General features: G+C 33.5%; 2 protein-coding genes across 2 annotated transcripts in view; one reads left to right on the top strand and one right to left on the bottom strand.

Moving 5' to 3' along the window:
- LOC145332563 (uncharacterized) overlaps positions 1 to 15,553 on the bottom strand; it is a 50,627-nt gene extending 35,074 nt beyond the window's left edge. Inside the window, exons 1-9 of the mRNA XM_080177567.1 lie at positions 15,485 to 15,553; positions 14,518 to 14,590; positions 12,712 to 12,759; positions 11,073 to 11,160; positions 10,507 to 10,601; positions 9,127 to 9,198; positions 8,338 to 8,405; positions 4,165 to 4,265; positions 3,658 to 3,755 (exon numbers count right to left, since the gene is read on the bottom strand). Of these exons, the coding sequence (XP_080033693.1) occupies positions 3,658 to 3,755; positions 4,165 to 4,265; positions 8,338 to 8,405; positions 9,127 to 9,198; positions 10,507 to 10,601; positions 11,073 to 11,160; positions 12,712 to 12,759; positions 14,518 to 14,590; positions 15,485 to 15,542 (701 nt within the window). The 5' untranslated portion in view covers positions 15,543 to 15,553. The remainder of the gene's footprint in view (positions 1 to 3,657; positions 3,756 to 4,164; positions 4,266 to 8,337; positions 8,406 to 9,126; positions 9,199 to 10,506; positions 10,602 to 11,072; positions 11,161 to 12,711; positions 12,760 to 14,517; positions 14,591 to 15,484) is intronic.
- A 4,212-nt stretch (positions 15,554 to 19,765) lies between these two features.
- Positions 19,766 to 21,683, top strand: LOC145331751 (uncharacterized). The gene is made up of 2 exons (XM_080176583.1): positions 19,766 to 20,154; positions 20,649 to 21,683. Exon 2 carries the CDS (start codon positions 20,668 to 20,670, stop codon positions 21,661 to 21,663), a length of 996 nt encoding a protein of 331 aa, XP_080032709.1. The 5' UTR covers positions 19,766 to 20,154; positions 20,649 to 20,667; the 3' UTR covers positions 21,664 to 21,683.
- The last annotated feature ends 1,050 nt before the right edge of the window (positions 21,684 to 22,733 follow it).

Genomic DNA, 22,733 nt, shown 5'->3' with positions numbered 1-22,733 from the left:
GAAAAGGAAGAATTTCTAAGAACTAGGAAGAATTTGTAAGATGGTGGACAGAGGTCACCTTCCTTTAGTGATAATTTGTAAGATAGTGGACAGAAATCACCTTCCTTACTGAGAATTTGTAAGAAAAAGGAAAGGAAATAGCCTTCCTATACCCAAGGAAGGGGATTTCTGTCCTTTTTAGGAATGACTTCATTTCCTTCATATGATCCAAATTTTATTTATTGATCTTTTAAAATAGTTGCTACTTTATAAATTTTTTTTTTCTTTAATCCTATAATAAAATGTAATAAGCTTTTTGTCTGTAGCGAAGGATTTCGCTATCCGCTGAACCGATATAGTTCTCCTTTACAATACAGGTCCTGGAATGGCATATGTCATCTTAATTTCAAATTAATGGCGTTGCCTTCAAACAAAGAAAAAACATGTAAAAACTCGGATTTTTACTTTGTAAGCTGACAAATCTTTGGCTGCATTATTGAGCAAAGATATTAGGGGGGAAGATAATGGCCGATAAATTGATGTTCATCCTCAAAATAACCCCTTCTGTAGATTACAATTATTTGTCGAAACGTTTGGACACTCAACTAAATGAACCAACCGATAAAAATGTCCCCTCCCTCTTTATAGGGTCTTTAATTACTGGGGGTACAGCTATTTTACTCATGCCCCCTCTTTTATTTTTGTATGAATTTAATTTTAATTTTAATTAAATTTCCGTACTTTTAGAATGTAAACAACTATATTTATTTCATCAATGGAAGCAGAAAAATAAGAATTATGATTTAATAAATATATAAATGGTTGCTAAGTAAAATATATTTTGACAATAGAAGAAAACGATTATAAACTTTACTTATTCATTCATTTTATGTTATATAGAAAATCCTCCTTTTAAAAAGTAAAAAAGTAAATTGCTTCTACCCTCTATTAGATATAAAATCAAGCACTTTTTGAGTTTTAAAAAGTTAAAAGCAACTTTTTCTCAGACTTTTATTTAGTTTTTTCTCCCTCTTTTCCCTCGTGAAAATAGCTTTAAACTTAAAAGTTTCCCTGAAAAGTAGAACTTTATCCCATAGACGTCCAAGGGGGGGGGGGTAATGGGGCGATTACCCCCCCCCCATTTAAAATTTATCCCTACCCTGGGGGTGCCGTAGTCACCCCCAACCATTTAGGAGGGGGTATTTACCCCCCTCCCAAATAATTTTGGAGGGTAAATACCCCCCCCAAATAATTTTGTTCAAATAATTTTGGGGGGGTAAATACCCCCACAAAATAAAAAATCTCTAACAAAAAAAATTTTTGCGCGCTTCGCGCGCATTTCTAATACTAAATTTTTAATAAAATTTAAATTACCCCCCCCAAAAATTTTACCCCGGGGGGTAAATTTTTTGGGGGGGGGGTAAACAAATTTTACCCCTGTCAACAGACTTCAGGGGGGGTAATTACCCCCCCCAAGCAAATTTTACCCCCAGGGTAAAAATTTTGGGGGGGAGGTAAAAAAAATTCGCGCCATTTTACCCACCTCAAAACCAAATTACCCCCCCTTAAAAAAATTTACCCCCCCGCCCCAAAAAAAAGCTTGGAGGAATAATTATAGAATTTAAATTAAAGTCTTGTAGCTATTTAGGCAATTATGATTCTCTGGTATTTACAGACGAAATATAATTCAACGCTTAAACTTAAACTTTAACTGTCCTATTTAACTGTCCTATTTAATTACTGGCGGATACACCCGTAGAGGCTTTAGGGACCCTTAAGTTGGGGTATGAAGAGAAAGTAGTCGACATTCTAAATGAGAAGCTACATAACCGTATCGGTTTAATAGTTATCGAGATCCTTCGGTACAAACAGACACACTTAGATCCTGTTTCTTTATTATAAGGATTTGAAAAATAAATTTTACCCTACTTTTTGGAATTTACCCTACTTTTTGGAATTTACCCTAATTTTTGGAAAATCATGTTTTTGGTTCACATCGAATTGAAAGATGAAAGAAAAAGAATTTTGATATTTGTTTTCATTTTTTTTATTGGAAAAGCAAAGATATTCTAAAATTTGGTTCTCTTCGTTACACAATACACATACACCATATTTGGTCAAGTATCTAAAGGGATAAGACAATGGCCGATGAATTGAATTAAATCCCCCATGATGATACACAAAATTACCCCTTATGAAGGTTATGGCTAATAGGTTGTATTTAGGGGGAAATCTTAAAACATCGTATAGCATATATAAAACTTTCCTGAAATATAAATTTAACAACCCACTTGGTGTACCAGTTTAAAAGATCCTATGCCTCAGACAAATTTACTTTTCATATCCAATATAAAGTAGTAAGGTTTTCTTGTCTACTAAACTGATAGAGATCTCATTTTCAGGGAAGCTTTACATATGTAACATGGTGGTTTTTAGGTTATTTTGTTTTTAGATTTCCGCCTTGAAATATTTTTAGACTATTTTTCTGCCCCCTTTTGACACCCTTTAGCAAAGAGACCATAGATGCTAGGGCCGCATCTTTTATATTTATTCAAGGTGAAATAATTTAACAATATTATCAAAAGTTTTTATTATTGTTATCGATCTTGTTTTTATATATTTATATATTCAACCCAGTTTTGTTAGATCTGAGGCAAAAAGGAACAAATTTTCGATTTACTTTTCGTTTGAATTTAAACTATTGAAGAGTTTTAATGTATTTTGACATAATATTCATTGGATAATAAGTTTTCCCTAACAGATTACGTCAAATAACATCATATAGGAATCATAATCCATAATAAAAATCAAAGGTTAAAGGACGCCTGCAAGAAATAACACGCTTTAACTGCTGAAAGACTGCCACAAGAAGACCCAATACCCCAAATTATAAGCCTTCAGCTTCAATAACAAAAAAGTTCTAGGCACTTCAAAATAGCATTTTATGTACAATGGAATTTTTGAAAGATTTCCAATGCTCATAAAAGAAAAAACAATATTAAATTACGTTGCCTAGACATAAAATTATAACCTTATCTTTGTCAGAAACTTAGATTGCCTGTAACTGATTACATTTTTACAATAAAAACCCCACATTTCATAGTCAAAATCTATGAAAAAAATTCGATTTAAATAGCATTTTTAAACGAAAATCATAGCGGAAACAAAGGGGTAAATACAAGCTTAGCTGTGATTGGTTGTTAAGCTGATTCAGCCTTCTGATTGGCTACAGTACATTCAGTACAACGCAAGTAAAACTTAATTTTTTTTAATGATTTTGACTATAAAAATGGGTATTTTTATTGTAAAAATATAATTAGTTACTGGAAACCTAAATTTATGACAAAAATAAGCTTATAATTTTGTTTCTAGGCCACGTAGTTTAATTTTAAAGTTTTCAACATGAGCATTGCAATTCTTTCAAAATTTCCATTGTACATAAAATGTCATTTTAAAATGCCTAGAACTTTTTTGGTATAGAAGCTGAAGGCTTCAAATTTGGGGTATTTGGTCTACTTGTGAATAAAAAATAAATATAAACCTTCCCGGGACCTAAGAGAAGCTACCCTGTTAAGGAGAATCCGATCGGTTTAGCGGTTAGCGAGATCCTTCAGTAAATAAAAAAACAGACAGACAGGCAAACATCATGTTACTTTATTATAAGGATTAAAAATTTACCTCTCCAGTCGTTCTTTAAGTTCAGCAATTTCCGCCTCCCTTGCCAGATTTTCTGCTTGCATTTTCTTGTACAGCTGGATTGTTCCGTTTTCACTGGCCTACAAAAAAATAATCTTCTGCATGTTTTTTCTTCTTGTGCAATCAAACTGTATTTATTTCCCTTTAGGGATTTTAGGCTATTTCAATTTTAAGATGCAAGTCTAAGGATAGTTTTTAGCTATTTTCCGTATCCCTACCCCTTCGAATACATTTAACCTTTATGCTTGGGGCGATGCCAATGATTTATGTGTAAAGTTGTAATATGTATCATGTAAGTTTTATATTGGGATGAATTGAATTTTCCGGATGGTCCCTTAACCCCTTAAAAAATTGTCAAAGCTATCACAGCACAAATCCGGATATTCCCTGGGAAAAAAATCCTGTTGGTTCAACCGTTACTGAGATCTTACAGGTAATGTACAAATGTTTATGTCATTGTTACCCTACATTAAGGAAGTTTTTGCTCACCTGTTGTGCATCCGCAAGTCTTTTAGCCATTTCCTCTTCTTTCTTTTGTCTTTCAGCGTTTTCAGCAGCGATTTTGTCAGCCATAGCCTTGTTGTCCTTATCTAAACATTATAGTAAAACTGTCTTAGTTGTTGTGTGAATGTAATCACAAAGTGAATACCCAGGGAAATTTTGTGAGGTAAATTGTGTCCTTGTGTCTCTGGATGAAGACGACTTTCTTTTTTCACCGGAGGTATGTTGTACGAAGCATTGCGCAATACAATACAGGGAAACAGCCTATAGTGTCCAATAAGAAATTACGTCATACAATACAAATCACCTATGATAGGACATTATACAATTTACCATTGGTCAATTACAATGTATACTGTCCTATCATTGGTCATTTGTATTGTATGAAATCATTTTTTATTGGAAACTACGATGTTTCTATAGAGAGAAGGAATGGGTTAAATAACTGTATTTCCCATTCCCGAAGACCCTGTGGCGACTTTCAATTAGGTCCATGGAAATCAACCCATAGCGTCAGGAATATTAACACAGCCAAGTCACTACAAAGAGCAGAAAGCAATATGCTAGGAGACGAAAAAGGTCCCCAACAGGAGAAACCATGTAGTTGTCTGGTTTTATAACTAAATTTATAGATTTATTATCTAAACAATTCAGGAAATCAAATTAATGACACACCTTAATTGGTAAATTAAAGAATTACTACGAATAAACTAGAAATCTATATCGTAGAAAATATCTAATTTGTTGATTTTTTTTTCCAGTTGGAATATATTCTAAATTAGGAAATCCAGGGCTCAGCAACCGCGTTTTTTTTTGGCCGCATATAAGGGTGAATTAGGTTGATTGCGTCCGCAGCTTTGGCTTCCATTAATAAGTAGGGTTGAGGGTGACTTAACTGGTTTTCTCCGGAAACGCGGCTGCCGCTTCTTAGGTGGCGCATGGTGTGGATTTAGTAAACCACTCGGATTAATGCGGGTTAGGCTGCGACTTGCGACCCTTGACGAAAGAATTCAATATTTATGTTAGGACAAAAGTGTATTTTCTACTTTTGACGGATTTTCCTTATTAGTTATATTTGTATTTTTAGGCATTTCTATTTTTTTAACAAACTGAAAGAATTAGTATTCTAGCTGGACGGATATGGATTTACTAATATTTTATTATAATATTCGTTGGATATTTTTCAATAATACGATGCTATCAATGATTTTTCAGGATAGCTGACGACCGGTTATAATCCAGCGGATATTAATCGGTTTCGAATCCATACTGGAAAGATTTTAACTATTTAGCTGGATCAGGTCGATCCTTTATATTTCAAAGATTTAAATTTTTTAGTAAAAGAGTAAAATTTGAGGTATTAGGTTGACTTTGCCCCATCTCTCTTATATTTAAAGTGTTCTTGGGTTCATAGGGGCACATCTCAGGGATCTAAAAGGATGAGACAATGACCGATATATTGATGTACACCTCCAATGATGATGTACAAAATTACACCTTCTGCAGTTTACAATTAGTAGTTGAAACGTTTGGACAATCAACTTAATGAAACAACTCAAAATAATTTTAAAAAGTCCCCAAAGTTGTTAATCCAACAAATAAGATAACTTTGGGGACTAGTGTAATAAACGGTCCAATGTTATCTGCTAATAAACATAAAATAAAATGGTTATATTATCAAAACTGAAAGAAAATTTATCATTTTCTCTATTATATGTAGACGTATTAATTCCTATTTAATGTTAATCAATAATTCCATAAAATAAAGGATAAAGAAGATCAAATTTGGTCTTGGTAGATCAAAAAACTTCCGAACTAAACAGAAGCATCTCTAAAAAATCTGGAACCTAACACTCCGTTTTCGAGCTGTAGAAATATACAAACCCACATCAAATATTTTTTATCCTGTGTGTTTGTCTGTCTGTGTGTATGAAAGGATACCGCTAATCGATATGGTTCTCCTTTACAGGGTAGCTTCTCATATGTCCTGGGAAGGGTACCACCACCTTGCGAAGAGGCATCGCAAAAAACTTATAACTGACCCCATCTAGTGGGCAATAAAACATTTAAACAGCTGATCTTGACACAGGGAAACATTTTACGTGTCCCTAGAAGCCTCTAGGGGCGTGGCGCTAGTAAGAATATATGTATTTGAATAAAGTGATTTTCTTGTTTTTTTTCTTTTCATGTTTGCAAATTATTTGTTGAGAAATGGAGAATGGAAGTTGAAAGGATATTAAAACGTTGCCGTTTTCTAATAAGATTTTGGACCTCTTATTAAAAAGAAAAATATTTTAGAAGCAAGGACGTCCAAGTTCTTTTTTAAGGAAGGTAAAGTGAGAAGTTTCAAAGGTTTGAGGCGGGAGGGTAATCTAATGTATTTTTAAGAATCTTTAGGTGGGTAAAATAGGAAATTTCAAAGTTTGAGGGGAGTAAACACTAAACACCCCTTTATCCCTCTCCCCTTTTAGGCAAAAACCTTTAGGGGAGAGGCGATGGGGGGACAAAATGTCTCAAAATCAGCCATGTGACGTCATAAAAATGAGGGAATATTTATCTCATTTTTTGAGTTGTTTTCTATCCCACTTCTCCTCATTTTATGACGTCACATGGCTGTTTTTTTAGACACTTTGTCCCCCTACGGTCCACTTTCAAAGTGAGGGAAAATGCGGATTTTTCATTGATTCCATGTTGGAGAAAATCAAGACAAATGATGCTTGAAAACTTTCTTTGAAAATATTGAAGAAAATCATTTTATTATCATGTGAAAGACATTATTTATTCTTAAATTAGTAATAAACAAGGATGACAACATCCATAAGTAGCGAAGCTCAAAAATTATAAATATACAACAGGAAATGATCTATAGATTATGCAATAAAAAACTTCAATTATAAAAATCACGAAACCTTTTAAAAATGTATATTGTATAATGGTCTTTTGAAGCCTTAAGCTAATAAGAAAAACGTTAAAATCTAAATTCGATTTAGCACCCCAAAAAATAGTAAGTGTTTAAAAAACTTGGTCAAAATATGAAGAATGTTGACTTAATTAATTACTAAAAAATCCAACCGTTTATCTTGAACAGGAGTTGATAAAATCACAAAAACTTGAAAAACTAGGAATCGATCTAGCACCCTAACCAATAAAGGTATCTTAATAAAAATTAATGGAAATATGCAAAATGTAAACTTATTGAATCCCTGAAAATTTCAACTGTCTATCTTGTATAGGAATTGACAAAATCATGAAAACTAGCACCCAAACCAATAAGGGCATCTAAACAAAACTTTATCAGAATATGTGAAATCTAAATTTATTCAATACCTGAAAATTCCAGCCATTTATCTTGAACAGGAATCGAGAAAATTACAAAAACGTAAAAATCTAGGAATCGATCTAGCACCCCAATTGATAGACAGACGGACAAAACAATGTATTGATTAGATGGGCATATGTCATAGGAATCTTCACTAAAAATTTCAGCTGTCTATCTTAAATAGGAGCCGAAAAAATCACGTTTCCCCCATAGCGTTACGGACGGGCTGACTGACGGACGGACATAGTGAATTATAGAGTAGCTTCGCTACTAAAATGGATGGAAAAAAGGACAGTTAATATGAGAGTGAGATGACAATTGACTGCAAGATACAGTGATAATGAAAAAAACACGATATCTCATTACTTGGCTTAAAAACGTAAAATTTTGTAATATTTTGATTAAGCAATAATTCTTTTCCGCCAATAATTTAAATTTACAGAAGGGTTAATTTTGTTTATCAAATAAGGGAACAGCATAAAAATTGTCCATAGTCTTATCCCTTTATATTTCTGGATATCAATGGGCCAATTCTTATAAAATAAACTATTTATTGTATATAAAGAGAAAATTGTAAGACTTAGGAAACCCTAGCCTAATAAACTTTATTCCTTATCTTTAACGCCCCTAGAGTCCTTTAGGGGCATTTGATGTGGGATTTGAGGATGGAGAGGAATCGACCCCCTTTGGAGGATAGTGGAACCCTCCACCAAAAATAGTTTTAATATTCCCAGGACCTATCGGAAGCTACACTGCAAAGGAGAACTATATCAATTCAGTGGTTAGCGAGATCCTAAGATACAGACAGACACAGATCCCGTTTCTTTAAAAAAAGTATTTACCAATAAATTCTTGCAGTTCTCTCTTTTCTCTTTCCATCCTCTCTCTCAACTCCTCAGCTTCTTTTTGTCTGATAATTAAAACAAGGATGACAACAAAGTGAAAGGGAGGGACAATTGTAGATTGAACTGATGTTCAATCAGCTTATACCAATAACAAAATTAATTTAGAAAAAAACACTAAACCTAAACGTGTTTTTCAGCTGTTGTTGGGGAGGGGGGGGGGAGGGAAGGAGGGCAACACATCGAAAAATTGACGACCTCTCCATTTGCCCCCCAAATATTATTTTAGATTTATTTCGCTTGTTGGTAATACCTTATTCCTGATGTTGAATAGCCAAAAAAGAACATTAATGACCACATCTATTAGATGCGAAGCTAAAAAACACAGTTGGGCAAACGGACAGATTGAATTCAGGATCAAATATTCAGTGATCATAAAAAGGGAAAAAAAGAAAAGAGAGAAGTATATCATAATATATATGAAATCACGGAACCATGTCTTTTTTAGCATGGTCGATAGACCTACGGACCAACTATAAGTGGTCCGACTCTTTGGTAAAAATTCAGCAGTCTATTTTAAATAACAGCCAAGAAAATCATATTTCCCCCTATCGTTACGAACTTAAGGACGGTTGGACGGACAGACATATTGAACAAAAAAGTATGAATAAAATTAAAAGGTTATCTTTAAAAAAAGTTATTTAATTGGATACACCTAAAACTTAATTATTAACTTATTCAATTCAAAGTTTAAAATAAAATTTAAGTGAAGCTATTCTTCAAATTTACCTTTTCTCATTTTCAACTCTGATCCATTCATTTACATCTTCCAAATTCTTTTTGCGATCCTCATTCTCATTTCTATAATGAATCTAATATTATCCATCTATTAATAAATAATCTATCAATCAATCATATAATTAATCAATCAATCTATCATTTAATTTTCCTTTAATTTATCCTTCAATTTATCCTTCAATTTATTCTTCAATTTATCCTTCAATTTATCCTTCTATTTATCCTTCCATTTATTCTTCTATTTATCCTTCAATTTATCCTTCCATTTATCACTCATTTTATCCTTCAATTTATCTTTCAATTTATCCTTCAATTTATCCTTCAATTTATCACTTAATTTATCCTTCAATTTATCATTCACTTTATCCTTCAATTTATACTTCAGTTAATCCTTCAATTTATCATTCACTTTATCCTTCAATTTATCCTTCAATTTATCTTTCAATTTATCTTTCAATTTATCTTTCATCAATTTATTATTCAATTTATCCTTCAAATTACTAATCTATCAATCTACTTTCAATCTACCTAGATTTATAGCTTGATAGGAAGATAGATACCAATATGTAAATCTATAAAACAGTTAGCAATCAATCAATCAATCTATCTATCAATCAATCTATCAATCAATCTATCAATCAATCTATCAATCAATCTATCAATCAATCTATCAATCAATCTATCAATCAATCTATCAATCAATCTATCAATCAATCTATCAATCAATCTATCAATCAATCTATCAATCAATCTATCAATCAATCTATCAATCAATCTATCAATCAATCTATCAATCAATCTATCAATCAATCTATCAATCAATCTATCAATCAATCTATCAATCAATCTATCATTCAATCTATTAATCAATATATCAATCAATCTATCAATCTATCAATCAATCTATCAATCAATCTATCAATCTATCAATCAATCAATCTATCAATCAATCTATCAATCAATCAATCTATCAATCAATCTATCAATCAATCTATCAATCAATCTATCAATCAATCTATCAATCAATCTATCAATCAATCTATCAATCAATCTATCAATCAATCTATCAATCAATCTATCAATCAATCTATCAATCAATCTATCAATCAATCTATCAATCAATCTATCAATCAATCTATCAATCAATCTATCAATCAATCTATCAATCAATCTATCAATCAATCTATCAATCAATCTATCAATCAATCTATCAATCAATCTATCAATCAATCTATCAATCAATCTATCAATCAATCTATCAATCAATCTATCAATCAATCTATCAATCAATCTATCAATCAATCTATCAATCAATCTATCAATCAATCTATCAATCAATCTTTCACAATCTATCAATCAATCAATCATTGCCTGAAGAAGTTGTCCATCTCTCCAGCCTGTTGAATCCTGTCCATGCTCTCTTTCTCCAGCATGTCTCTCAGCTCATTCATGCCAGCGTCACCAGCCTATGTGAAAAAGTATGACAACATGTAATAGCAAAGCACAAAAAATGGATAGAAATATGGATAAAGTTGTATAAATAGCAGATGCTCAGTGTTCAAAAATCAAGTAAAAACTAAAAGAAACCATAACCAAGGATCTAAAGGGATAAGACAATGGCCGATAAATTAATGTTAATCCCCAATGATAATACACAAAATTAACCCCTTCTTTTGATTGAAATTAGCGTATAAAATGTTTTATCACTAAACTTAATGAACCAACCAATCAAAATTCAAAATCAAAAGTCCCGAAAGTCGTTAAACCAATGAGTATTAAGAAAGCGTTAATATATAACTTTAGGTAATAGTCTAATAACAGCCCATTATCTCCTCTCACTGCCCTAGAACCCCCCCAATAAATTTAACCTGCAAATCTACTCTAAAATGTCCATGTTAAATGATCTTCAATATTATTAAATTTGAAATTCTTTTTACCTTAGCATTTTCTTCAATAAGATGTCTAAGATTTTCTCCTTCCAAAGTTCTCTCAGATATTTCTCTATCCAAGTGGCTACGAAGATCTCTAAAATTAATGAAAAAGATTAGTTTGTACGAAAACTTAAGGGGCTTTATGGGTAGACAATCTTAAATGGATGCACAATTGAAACTGTAGCTTATTTTATCTACTCTATATGAGTTTTTGCCTGTTCTTATATATTTCTGTATGTTCCTACAGTGATAGGGTTATCAATTTTTATTTCTATTTCTTGAAGCTCTTTATAGTGCCAATAAACAAATTAATTCATACAATACAAATGACCAATGATAGTCTAACACACAGACTTAATTACTAATGATAGGCCAGTATAGACTTTAATTACTAATAATAGTCCAGTATAGATTTTAATTGTCCAGTGGTAGGCAAGCATACATTTTAATTGACCAATTGTAGGCCAGTATACATTTTAATTGACCAATGGTAGGCCATTATGACTTAAATTACATAAATATTGTGGAACTCGTTTACATAATTTCTTATGAATCAAAATAAAAGCATTTTACTAAAACTAAGATTTTTAGCATGTAGGTAGAATTTAATATTAGTAATTGGATACTTAACAAATTTTAAAATTGCAGGGAATAAACACATTATTTACATGTTTTAACATTAGAACTTCTAGAACTTCTAGATTTTTAAGACTCCAGTTTTATTGCAGTGTTACTAACTAAAATGTCCTAAGAAATGTATAATTACAAAATGTCAAATACTAATATCTATACCACTTATATATCATTAGATAAGCGACCTATCAGAGAGAGAAATGTAATGTTTAAACCATTAGTCCCCAAAGTTTTATACTAACATTTTCTCATGAGTTGGCTTAAGAACTATGGGGACTTGAATAAATTTTGATTTGTCAGTACATAAGGTTGAGTGTTCAAACGTTTCAACCAAAGGGTATTTTGGGCATGTATATCAATTTATCGGATATTGCCAAAATTCCCCTTCTGTAGATTACAATAAGTAGTTTAAAAACGTTTGAACACTCAACTTTATGAACCAACCAATCAAAATTCAATAAAAGCCCCCAAGGTTGTTAAGTCAATGAATAAGGAAACGATATGATAACACTTTGGGAACTAGTGTAATAAAGAGCGCAATGTCCCCTTCCTCACTGTAATCCAACCCTAATTTTAATTTATTTAAAATTAAGGGGGGGAGGGGGAGGTTTATGATCGATTAGTCACTTTGCGTGAAACAACCATGTAAACTTATTTAATCCTTAATTAGGATGTTTTACCTAAGTAAAAGTTAATTATATTATTTTATTCTTACGTAAATGTGCTTTTTAGTAAATTTGATATTTTAATCGTCATTGAGAAAATTGTATTTGTTTTATAAAGAAACATATTGTACATTAAAATAATAAGATTGATAGTTTTGTAACTTAAAAGTGTTATTGCATTCTGAACTTTTTGATTGGGAGAAAAAAGAGGAAAATAGGCCTTTCATGGGACATATGAGAAGCTACCCTGTTAAGGAGAACCCGATCAGTTCAGCGGTTAGCGACATCCTTCGGTACAGACATACAAACAGACATCCTGTTACATTATTATAGGGATTTGTGTTTACCTTGTTTCTTGTTCCAGCCTGTCTCTGAGTCCTGCGGTTTCTTTAGCCCTGATAATAAACAATAAATGTGTAGATATAGATGTATAACCCAGACAACAACCTGGAGTAGCTGGACAAAGAGTCTCAAAAATCAGCCATTTTACGTCATAAAAATGAGGGAGATGAGAGGAGAAGTGGGAAAGAAAACCCTTAAAAAAAGAGGGATAATACCTCATTTTTATTACGTCACAAGGCTGATTTTTTGAGACACTTTGTCCAGCTATCTACCTGGATTTTCCTGTTGGAAACCTTTTTCTTCTGCTAATAAATTAAATTGCTTCTGCTCTTTTGTAGCGACTTGGCTGTGTTAATATTCCCGATGCTATTGGTTGATTTTCAAGGACCCAATTGAAAGTAAACACAGGGTCCTCGGGTTGGACGTATAGTTATTTAACCCCTTCCCCCTCTATTGTTTTACTATAATTAATTAGTAAAACAATACACAAATATTAATTAAAATTAATTAGAATTATTCATTTTTTAACACAAATTTTGTTGTAAATAAAATACAAATAATAAAGTTAAAGGAGTAGGTAACTTTTTTTACAGATTGGCTTAGAAACCGATTAATATCCGCTGGATTACAAATGGCTCTCAGCCTTACTGAAAGATCGTGTATTGCATTGTATTACAGACAATTTTCTACAAATAAAAAAAACAATCATAAAATTAATCTTTTAATATTTTCATGTGATTATCTGCGGAACGCTGTCTATAATACGATACGATAAATAACTATTATAAAATTATACATATCCTTTAATCATTGCTCAAAAATATTGTTAGGAAAAGTCATAAAATAGTGTTTAAACAGCACACACTGATTTCAAAGGTGCTTTGACTTTTGTGTCAGAACCTAAATTGGGACATAGTGCATTTTATTACCCTAGGTTAGGTAACTTCATTTCACTTTTCAATAAAAATTTAAATGCAGCGATTTTTGAGAAAATTAGATTTGAAAATTTCAAGTTAAATTTTCATCCCCTAGGAGTTGTCGCATAATCATGACAAGAAAAGCAAAGATTATTAATCTAAAATTTTGAACAACTTTGCTTTTATAAAGTCTTTCATAAAACATCTCTTTATATGATTTATTTAAGGCTGAATTTCCGTGACCTTAGCAAAGCAACTGATACAATTAGCCATTAATTAACTCCCTTCAGGAGTGGTTTTATGAAGAACTTTATAAAAGCAAAGTTGTTCAAAATTTTAAATAAATAATCTTTGCTTTTCTTGTCATGACTATGCGATAACTCCTAGGGGATGAAAATCTGACTTAAAATTTTCAAATCTAATTTTCTCAAAAACCGCTGCATTTTAAATTTACCTAATTTAAAGTTACCTAATATAGGGTAATGAAATGCACTATGTCCCAATTTAGGTTCTGACACAAAAGTCAAAGCACCTTCGAAATCATTGTGAGAACTCCAATTAAAATGAGTTTTCTTTTATCCTAATCTATAGAAAAAATAATTATATAAAAATAATACATAAACAGAGTGTTTCAATTAATTTTTGAATCAAAATTAAAGAAATATAAATCTAATATCTTTTTGTTATAAAAATCAAATTTTATTTCATCGTTATAAACTCAATAATAGTTATTTATCGCATCATATTATATACAGCTTTTCGAGGATATCAAAACGAAAAATTATTAGAACAGTTTTGTCATATTATGAGTAACGATGATGTCTAACATGTTGATGAACCTGTTCAAAATGGTTAATGGATTTTCTGATGATGATAATAGTTTTAAAAAGTTACCTTTGGTCAGATTCTGCTTTAAGTTTATCCCTTAAGTCTTGGTTATCTTTCAGTAAAAGTAATAAAACCTCCTAGTAATCATTATTTATCTTTAGATATTATATTATGGCTCAATGGTACTTAAATTCTACAATTATCACAATAGTAGCTAGGACTCCAATCATATTTCACGAGTAGTTTTATATCTATAAATGTTTCCTATTGGCATGTTAAAGATTAATCTTCTTTACATCTCATGTCCATCATGGATGGATGTCAAATTAAGGTATATTAGAACTGTTCTTTTAATTTTAAACCTTGCATGAGAATTTTTGTATTGAAACGTTAATCTTTTTACACTTTTCAATGCTGATTCATATGACAATAAGCACAATAATACAAACTAATTTATTATAGATTTATAATCCTAGATGGACAAACAAGGCACAATCATTACTTAAAAATAAATTTATAGCAGACAAAGATTAGCTATTCATATTCATCAGAAAGTGAGGATACTTTAAATACATAGTACATTAGTACCAAGACTTTAATGACCACGTTATCCTTCATCCTAAGTTTAAAAGTCTAGAATTGCAGTCACAGACGCCATTTAATGTTTGCAGAAATCCTTGAGGACCAGGACCTGCAGGATCAAACCTTGAATCTAAATTGACTTGGACAAATATTGCTTTGCTCTATAATAAGATATTTGTTTTGGTAATTTGGTCATTTCTAAAGCTTTTTTTAAAGTAAAAAAAGGTCTTTCGCCTTGGTTTAAATATTTAAAATATCTCTATTTCCACATATGTTTAAATATTTCATTTGAAAAATAAGTTAATTAAGCTACCTCTTTTTATTCCAATGATAACTTAAGGGATGAGATTAAATCCCTCTCCCCCCAATACAAGTTTTAACTTCCAATTATCCATAGTATACAACAATATGCAACTGAATAAAAAATACTATTTGTTAAAGATAAATTCCTGTATACGTTGTGATGTGTCTATTATTTTAACTTTAATTTCTTCATTTTCAGGTGTCATTTTTAATCTGAAAAACTTCAATATTAAAGTAGGTTTTTAAGTTGTTCCTTGTATTTCATAACATATATCAAATCAATATATATATTTGACTATATTACCGAAGATGTCTGTAGAATAATTTTTAAATAAGAAATAAAAAAAATCTGGGAATTTTTTTATCTGTTCCATATCAGAACCTGCTCCCTTTTTCAATAAAAAGCCAAAAACTCTGTTCTGACTAAAACAAAATTCTTAGAATTATGGAGCGGTCGGCCAAGCATTTTGTAAGATTCTACTTGACATAAATACATACTTTTACTCTAGCACATAGGATTATTTTTAACATGAATTTATTAGCCTGTAGAGAAGAAGCCTTTGACGAGATATCATTTTGGTGACACTTTGAACCAAATCTTGCTTAATTGCTGTGCATGATGTATATGGCCTCACGCACTTTAAACATTGACCCTTAGATTGCACAAACTTTGTCTTGAACTCCTAACTGTGCTGTGTTTGGTAATGAGTTGCTTCTGTTAATAAAGGTACTAAGAAAGAGAGGTAATGTCTGATTGAGCCAATAGGAGAATCGCATCGGTACATACATTTAATCTCATTGGTTGAAATTGTGTACACATTTTGTTAGAACGCATGTTTTTTTTTCATTTCATAAATAGATAAAAGTCAGCTGTAAACAGTATATTTTCTTAGTAGAAAGCTTTGCGGAATCAGAATTAATTGCACAAAAATAATTTTGCCTCACTATCGAGTAGCGAGTCTATCATTTTTTAAGAATCTACATCAGCTTGAGTCGAAAGTAAACAATACTTTTGTCTGCTAGAAATGTTCCTTCTTTGACAGAAAAAAGGGTTCAGAATATGCTTCTATTCTTATATTTCTATTCATCTGTTTTGGACCAAGCCATTCCCCCTAATATTAGCAATTAATGTAGCGCACCTGACATAGTAGCAATAGGAACAACTTTTAATGTCGTTGGTTATGGACAGTGTTGGGCCGAGATTCGAACCTATCACCTTCCCGACACGGAGCCGATGCGCTACTTGTTACGCAACAGTCGCGGGTTAACATAAATGTTAAATGTATAACTTTCTATTGACAACTTCTAGCTTGACTGATCTATTTCTTTGACAGATTTTTTTGGGCTTATATTTGAAATAATTGCAGTTTCATAAATAGAAAACCTAAAACATGTCTCGATTTGACATGGTGAATTTATCAGGGACCTAACGGATAAGACAATTGCCGATAAATTGATGTACATCCCAACTTAATGAATTAACCACTCAAAATTCACTAAAGTTCCCAAAGTTGTTAAGCCCATACATAAGAAAATGTTATAGGACTTTGGAGACTAAAGTAATAAACAGCCCACTGTCCTCTCTCTGTGTGTGAATATATTCTGAGTACTAGATGGTGAAACAAGAACAAATTATGTAACTTAAAGTTAATAATAGCATAACTTCATTATAAATTGGGTTCGTCGCTAGGATCTAGGGGCTTAAAAAATAGATTTAACCATCCTAAGACTTAAATCTTTAAATAAGAAAGCCTAAAACTATCACATAATAATAATAATATGATAAATAGTTATTGAGGTCATAAGCTTCATAAAAAAACTCTTACTACTTTATATAATAGGATAATGATGAATTATGACCTTTTACTTGTGTTGATCTACGTAATTAAACTCTACTTTTAAATTTTCAAAGCTTTAAAAACTCATGTCAATTTCTGCCTGGAAGGCGAAAAATAAATCTACAAGCGGTCACGGCAAACGAATAATATGCAAAAGCCTAAACGAGAAAATTAAAAAAACGTCATTCAATATTTAACAAAAAAGTACAGTACCAAAAATATTTATTATGCAAAAAAACTAAAATACCAAAATTAAATGTTCTTGCAATATTAGCTGAAATTTTGTCAGTGCGCATCTCATATAAAACTAACCCTAGTTCATAGGATACAAGGTCAATATCTATAATACAAAGTAGAACGATGTCTATTTGTCTGTCTGTTTGTAGCGAAGGATCTCGCTAACCGCTCAACCAATCGGGTTCTCCTTTACAGGGTAGCTTCTCATAGGTCCCAGGAAGGATTATAACTATTTTCTTGGGGGGGGGGGGGGTGGGACACCCCCAACCCCCCAAAAAATGAAAATTACCCCCACCCCCCCCAAAAAAAAATTTTTTCTTTTTAAAAATAAAATAAAAATAGTGGGGTCGACTACTCCCCCCTCCCCCCCAAAAAAAAAATTTACCAACCCCCCCAAAAAAATGTTTTTTAAATTATTCTTTTAAATCTAAAATACGAAAAATTGGTTGAATAAACCTTTTGGGGCAAAGCCCCTAGAGGCTAGGGGCGAAGCCGCTAGTTGTCCATAAAGTGCCTCTTAAGCACTGAAATTCCATAACTCTTATATTTTTGAATGAATTGCAATTAAGGAAAGGGGTTAGACACCTAAGGATTCCCATAACACTTGTAGGGCTACCAATCTAACTTAACCTGGCCTAAGGTAATAAACAAACAGAAAACTACCCGCTGCTTATTTTCAAATTTGTTTCAAAATAAGGGGGGAGGGGATTTCTATGCTGAAAATAGCACCTTAATTAAAAATCACCTAAAACTTTAATTTGCTTTTTAAAAGCGAAGCTTTTCTATAATTAGGGCCGGAATGTCCGTACGTCCGTCCGTCCGTCACGGATAGCTTTTTTCGTTAATTTAGACATGTTAGAATTGTTGTATCGATTTCAAATTTTACATGGTGATTCCTTTAGTAGTTAGGTACGATTTAGAAAGCGTAGCAACTCTATAATCATTACCAAAATGTCCGTACCTCCATTTTAAACATGTTGATTTTTTTACTTTTTTAAATAGCTTTTTTCGTTAATTTTTGTGCGGGTTGAACATAAGCAGGTTTTTTCTAGGAAAGGATTGTTAGCCCCACCCAAACCCCCTGGACTGGGGGAAATGACCAGAATTCAGTCTGACATCTACCCTGGGACCCTTCCAGCACAGTAGGACTCTTCTGGTGTAGCTCCTAGGGTCATTAATGCACGGTGCAGGATGGACGGCGTGCACGTACCTGGTCTCCCATCCGTTACTTTCGTTAATTTAGGCATGTTAGAATTGTCCTATCGATTTTTAATTTTGCATGGTGATTTCTGTAATAGTTAGATACGAGTTAGAAAGCGTAGCAACTCTATAATCATTACTAGAATGTCCGTACGTCCATTTCAAACATGTTGATTTTTTTTTACATTTTTAACAACAAATTTGTATGTGACCTAATTATCCGATTGGTCTGATTTTTAGTATACTGATTTCTGGGACAACAAAGTACAATATTATAAGCGAAGCAACTCTAAGTGTTAATGTCCGTTTGTCCTACCGTATCAGAGCTTCGCTTTTATGGATGTTGTCATCCTTGTTGTGTTAAATTTTACATATTTCATGACTCATCAGCTGTAAATTTCTGAGAATATGAATTCTCAATTTCTTTTTAATAAAATATTTTGAGATATTCAATATATACAACTAGCGGCTACGCCTCCTGGATGCCTCTAAGGGCACCTGTCTTTGTCTTTAAAAAAATAGAAAAATAAATTTTGTGTGTTGCATTTTTTTCCAGGGGCGATTTCTAGGGGGGGGGGGGGCGTGGTAGGTACCCTACTTTAAAAAAAGAAATAAACCTTCCTGGGCCTATGCTATTACATTGTAAATTAGAACCATATTGGTTCAGTGGTTAGTGAGATCCATAAAACACACCTGTTACAGACATCCTGTTACTTTTATATAAGGGTATGTTTATTTCAATTTTTGTTTAAGTTATTTTTATTCTGTAGAGATTGTCTAAACACATTCAGATTTGTTTAGATTCAGAAAAAACTAGGATGACAACATACATAAAAGCAAAGCTCTGTAGTCAGGAGGGAGGTCAAATGAACAATAACTCTTATAGAGTGTCAAAACTTAACTTGATAAGCAGAACATTAATTCTAAGTTTAGTTCAGAGAGTCGGGCTGAGCACACGCATTTAGCAAGCTCTCCCCCGCCCTACCCCATGTGTTAAGCTCAGTTCTACCTTCCCCCTCTCTCTCAACTAGTTCCCCTCTCCCCACTGCCCGTGGTCACTCCGCAGTTGGAGGAAAGGGAAGACACTGTAGCCAGAGGGCACCTCGTATTTAGGCCTGGCAATGTGTATGTGTTAACGTATCGGTCAATTGTTAACACAAAAAAAGTGAAAATAAAACATTAATGAATTAAAAGTTTTTTTTTAACTTATGTGTAACCTAATCGCTTTAACTTAATGAACAATTTTTGGTGAAAACACTCTCAAATTTTTTTTTGATAATTTTATGATAATTTATCGGTCTGGCAACATTTTTACCGGCGCAAAGTACTCCCGACAAATAAGCTCTCCCATTGGCTAACATTTTTTCGCGTCCCACCATTGGTCAGCTGACCCACACTCACTCAGCACCCTCGGTTCCGCCATCTTCACTTCATCATGGCCTGTAGTACGTGTGACAACCCAGAATATTGGTCAAAGTTTAAAACAAATTTGGACGCTGCTTTGGATGTTAAGTTTAAAGAATACGATGCGAATATAGCTAAGGTAAGGGATGAGCTTATTCATAGTACTTTTGCCAGTCATAAAACCGAAATAAACGATATTAAATTGAGAGTCTCAGATTTAAATGTTAAAATTCAATCTATCGAAGGTATAGAAAATTTCGTAGATGCTAAATCTGTTGCAAGTGAACAAAAAGCGATTAGGACCACGATTACACAACAAAAAGACTATTTAAACTCTATTGAATCGTCGAGAGAAAATTTCGTCAAATTTCAACTTCTACAAAACTCGATAAGAGAGCAAAGGTGCCGCGATTGGAGTTGTAGAATAGTGAATTTTCAGCAGCCGTGGAGCCGTGAAAATATTACAGAGTTTATCATATTTAGAAACATTATAAGGCCCACCCTTGAAGCCGCTCTTAAACGTGGAGAATTAGAATATATTCCCTCACATTTTTGTGATATCGTCGAGCGTGCCCATATGCTCCCATATACAAAGGGCCAGATCCCCGTTTTTATTTTTCGTTTTATGTCTAGATCCTACCTCGACGCGTGGATGAACAATAAGAAGGCTGTGCTTGACCGTTACAACGCCGAGATCAAGAGGTTCAATCCCAGGAACAACGCGTCACCGGTCCCGTTCTTCCCCAATAGGTTAGTCCAGGCGAAGCAAGATATGTCCGACCTCAACAGGAAGACCATGACCTTTGTGTATGCCACAAACCAGATTTCGAGGGCCAAAGTCGCTGGCCAACATGTCCAATTTCAGCTCAAGAACGGCAGCCGCTGGATACGCTGCCTTAACCCGTTTGGCAAAGACCTGAAGGAAATGGCCCAACCCATACCTGGAAGCGAGGATTTTTTTCTGTCAGAGGCACCGCCTATCCTTTGTTTCAACAAGCTAGCGCCTGAGGAAAGGAAAACATTCTTCTCTAATCAGGCTGACTTAACAGAGGATGACTTCCCAAGACAGTTTAGTACGATCACAGCCCACCCTTCCAGCACGATTCAACATAATTTAACGTCTGCCCCTGCCCCAGCTCTTGGGGACCTAGCTGTGTTCCCTCCCATAGACTCTGCCGCAACCGTCGCAACCGCCGCACATACAGCCGTTGCACCAGCCGCACAGCCCACACAGTCAGTACCTGCCGCCGTCGCATCCGCAGCCGCCGCTACAGCTGATTTCACTGCCGCACCTGCCGCCGCGCTCACCGCCGCACCTGCCGCCGTGACCGCCGCCGCATCTGCCGCCACGTCTGCCGCACTTGCCGCCGTGTCTGTCGCCGTACCTGCGGCATCTATTGCCGTACCTACCGCCACACACACCGCCGCACTTGCCGCCACGTCTGCCGCATCTGCCGCATCTACACCTGTCGTTGACTCAGCACCTTCCGTACCTGTTGCCCCTGTCGTTGACTCAGCACCTTCTGTACCTGTTGCCCCTGTCGTTGACTCAGCACCTTCTGATCCTGTGGCCACGAGGGCCAAAGCTAGAGACACCGCCAACAAAGCTAAGCAAAGCAAAGCTACAAAGGCGGTAATCACATCATGAGGTTAAGTATCTTATACGTCGGAAAAAAAGGTACTTAACAAAATTATTATCATCATTTTTAAATTCATTTACAAAGTGATTTATTTCGAAAAACTTAATGTTTATATCCACGTAAACTCTATATTATTATAATATTAATATTAAATATTACCCAACTTGTTAGAACGCCAACATAGCATATTAATTTCAATCTATTTTTCTTATTTTTCTGCTGATTAGCATATAAAATACTTGGAACTTGTATGAAAATGAGTAGGGGGAACTAAACTAGCTTGAAATGTGTTGCCACCCCCAACACACACATAAACTAAACGCTATCGGAATAACCATAGTAAATATGGTAATTTTTTTCGCTTTAACGATAATATATTGTATATTACCTATTTTTATTTGTCCACTAATATCTACTGTGTTTCAGATGTCCATACTTGATGTTAAGACGATTCCTCCTGCGGTGCTCCTGGACCAGCTCTGCTATGACAAACCTCCCTAATGATCAGATTAACCAGGATTACGGTAACTTAAACGATAACATTGGTCTAAATCTTATGAATCCGATTTACGGCGACTACTTTAACGATTTTGAGAACGAATTCGGAATAAATTGCGTTTTTTCAAGTGAACAAGGTATCGTACAGAAACTGAAAACATTCAATGAAAACCTTCTCAATATTTTTAGTATTAATTGTCAGTCATTACATTCTAAATACAATGATATTGTCTCCACTGTAGACTTCTTTAGACAACATGATATCCACTTAAATGTTCTGTGTTTTCAAGAATTATGGCTGAATAAGGATGTAAATATGGATTGCTATGGAATTAATAATTACGATTGGCATGTTAAACTCCGCACAAAAAGTAGGGGGGGAGGGGTGGGTATTCTAGTAAGCAAATATTATAAAGTAGATAAACTATTTGATAAATTTTCATTTAAAGAAAATATTCTTGAATCTATTTGCTTAAAAATTTCCCACAATGGACTAAAGTTTTGCTTACTAAACTGTTATCGGCCACCCAATCAGAGTAGTGCTGAAATAGAAGAATTTTTTGAACTTTTTTTGGACCTG

The sequence above is a fragment of the Acartia tonsa genome, chromosome 11, assembly GCF_053477335.1.
Source record: "Acartia tonsa isolate MP-2025a chromosome 11, ASM5347733v1, whole genome shotgun sequence".
NCBI classification, from domain to species: Eukaryota; Metazoa; Arthropoda; class Copepoda; order Calanoida; family Acartiidae; genus Acartia; species Acartia tonsa.
The sequence above is the reverse complement of the archived record's forward strand: the minus strand, read 5'-3'. Positions and strand labels throughout refer to the sequence as shown.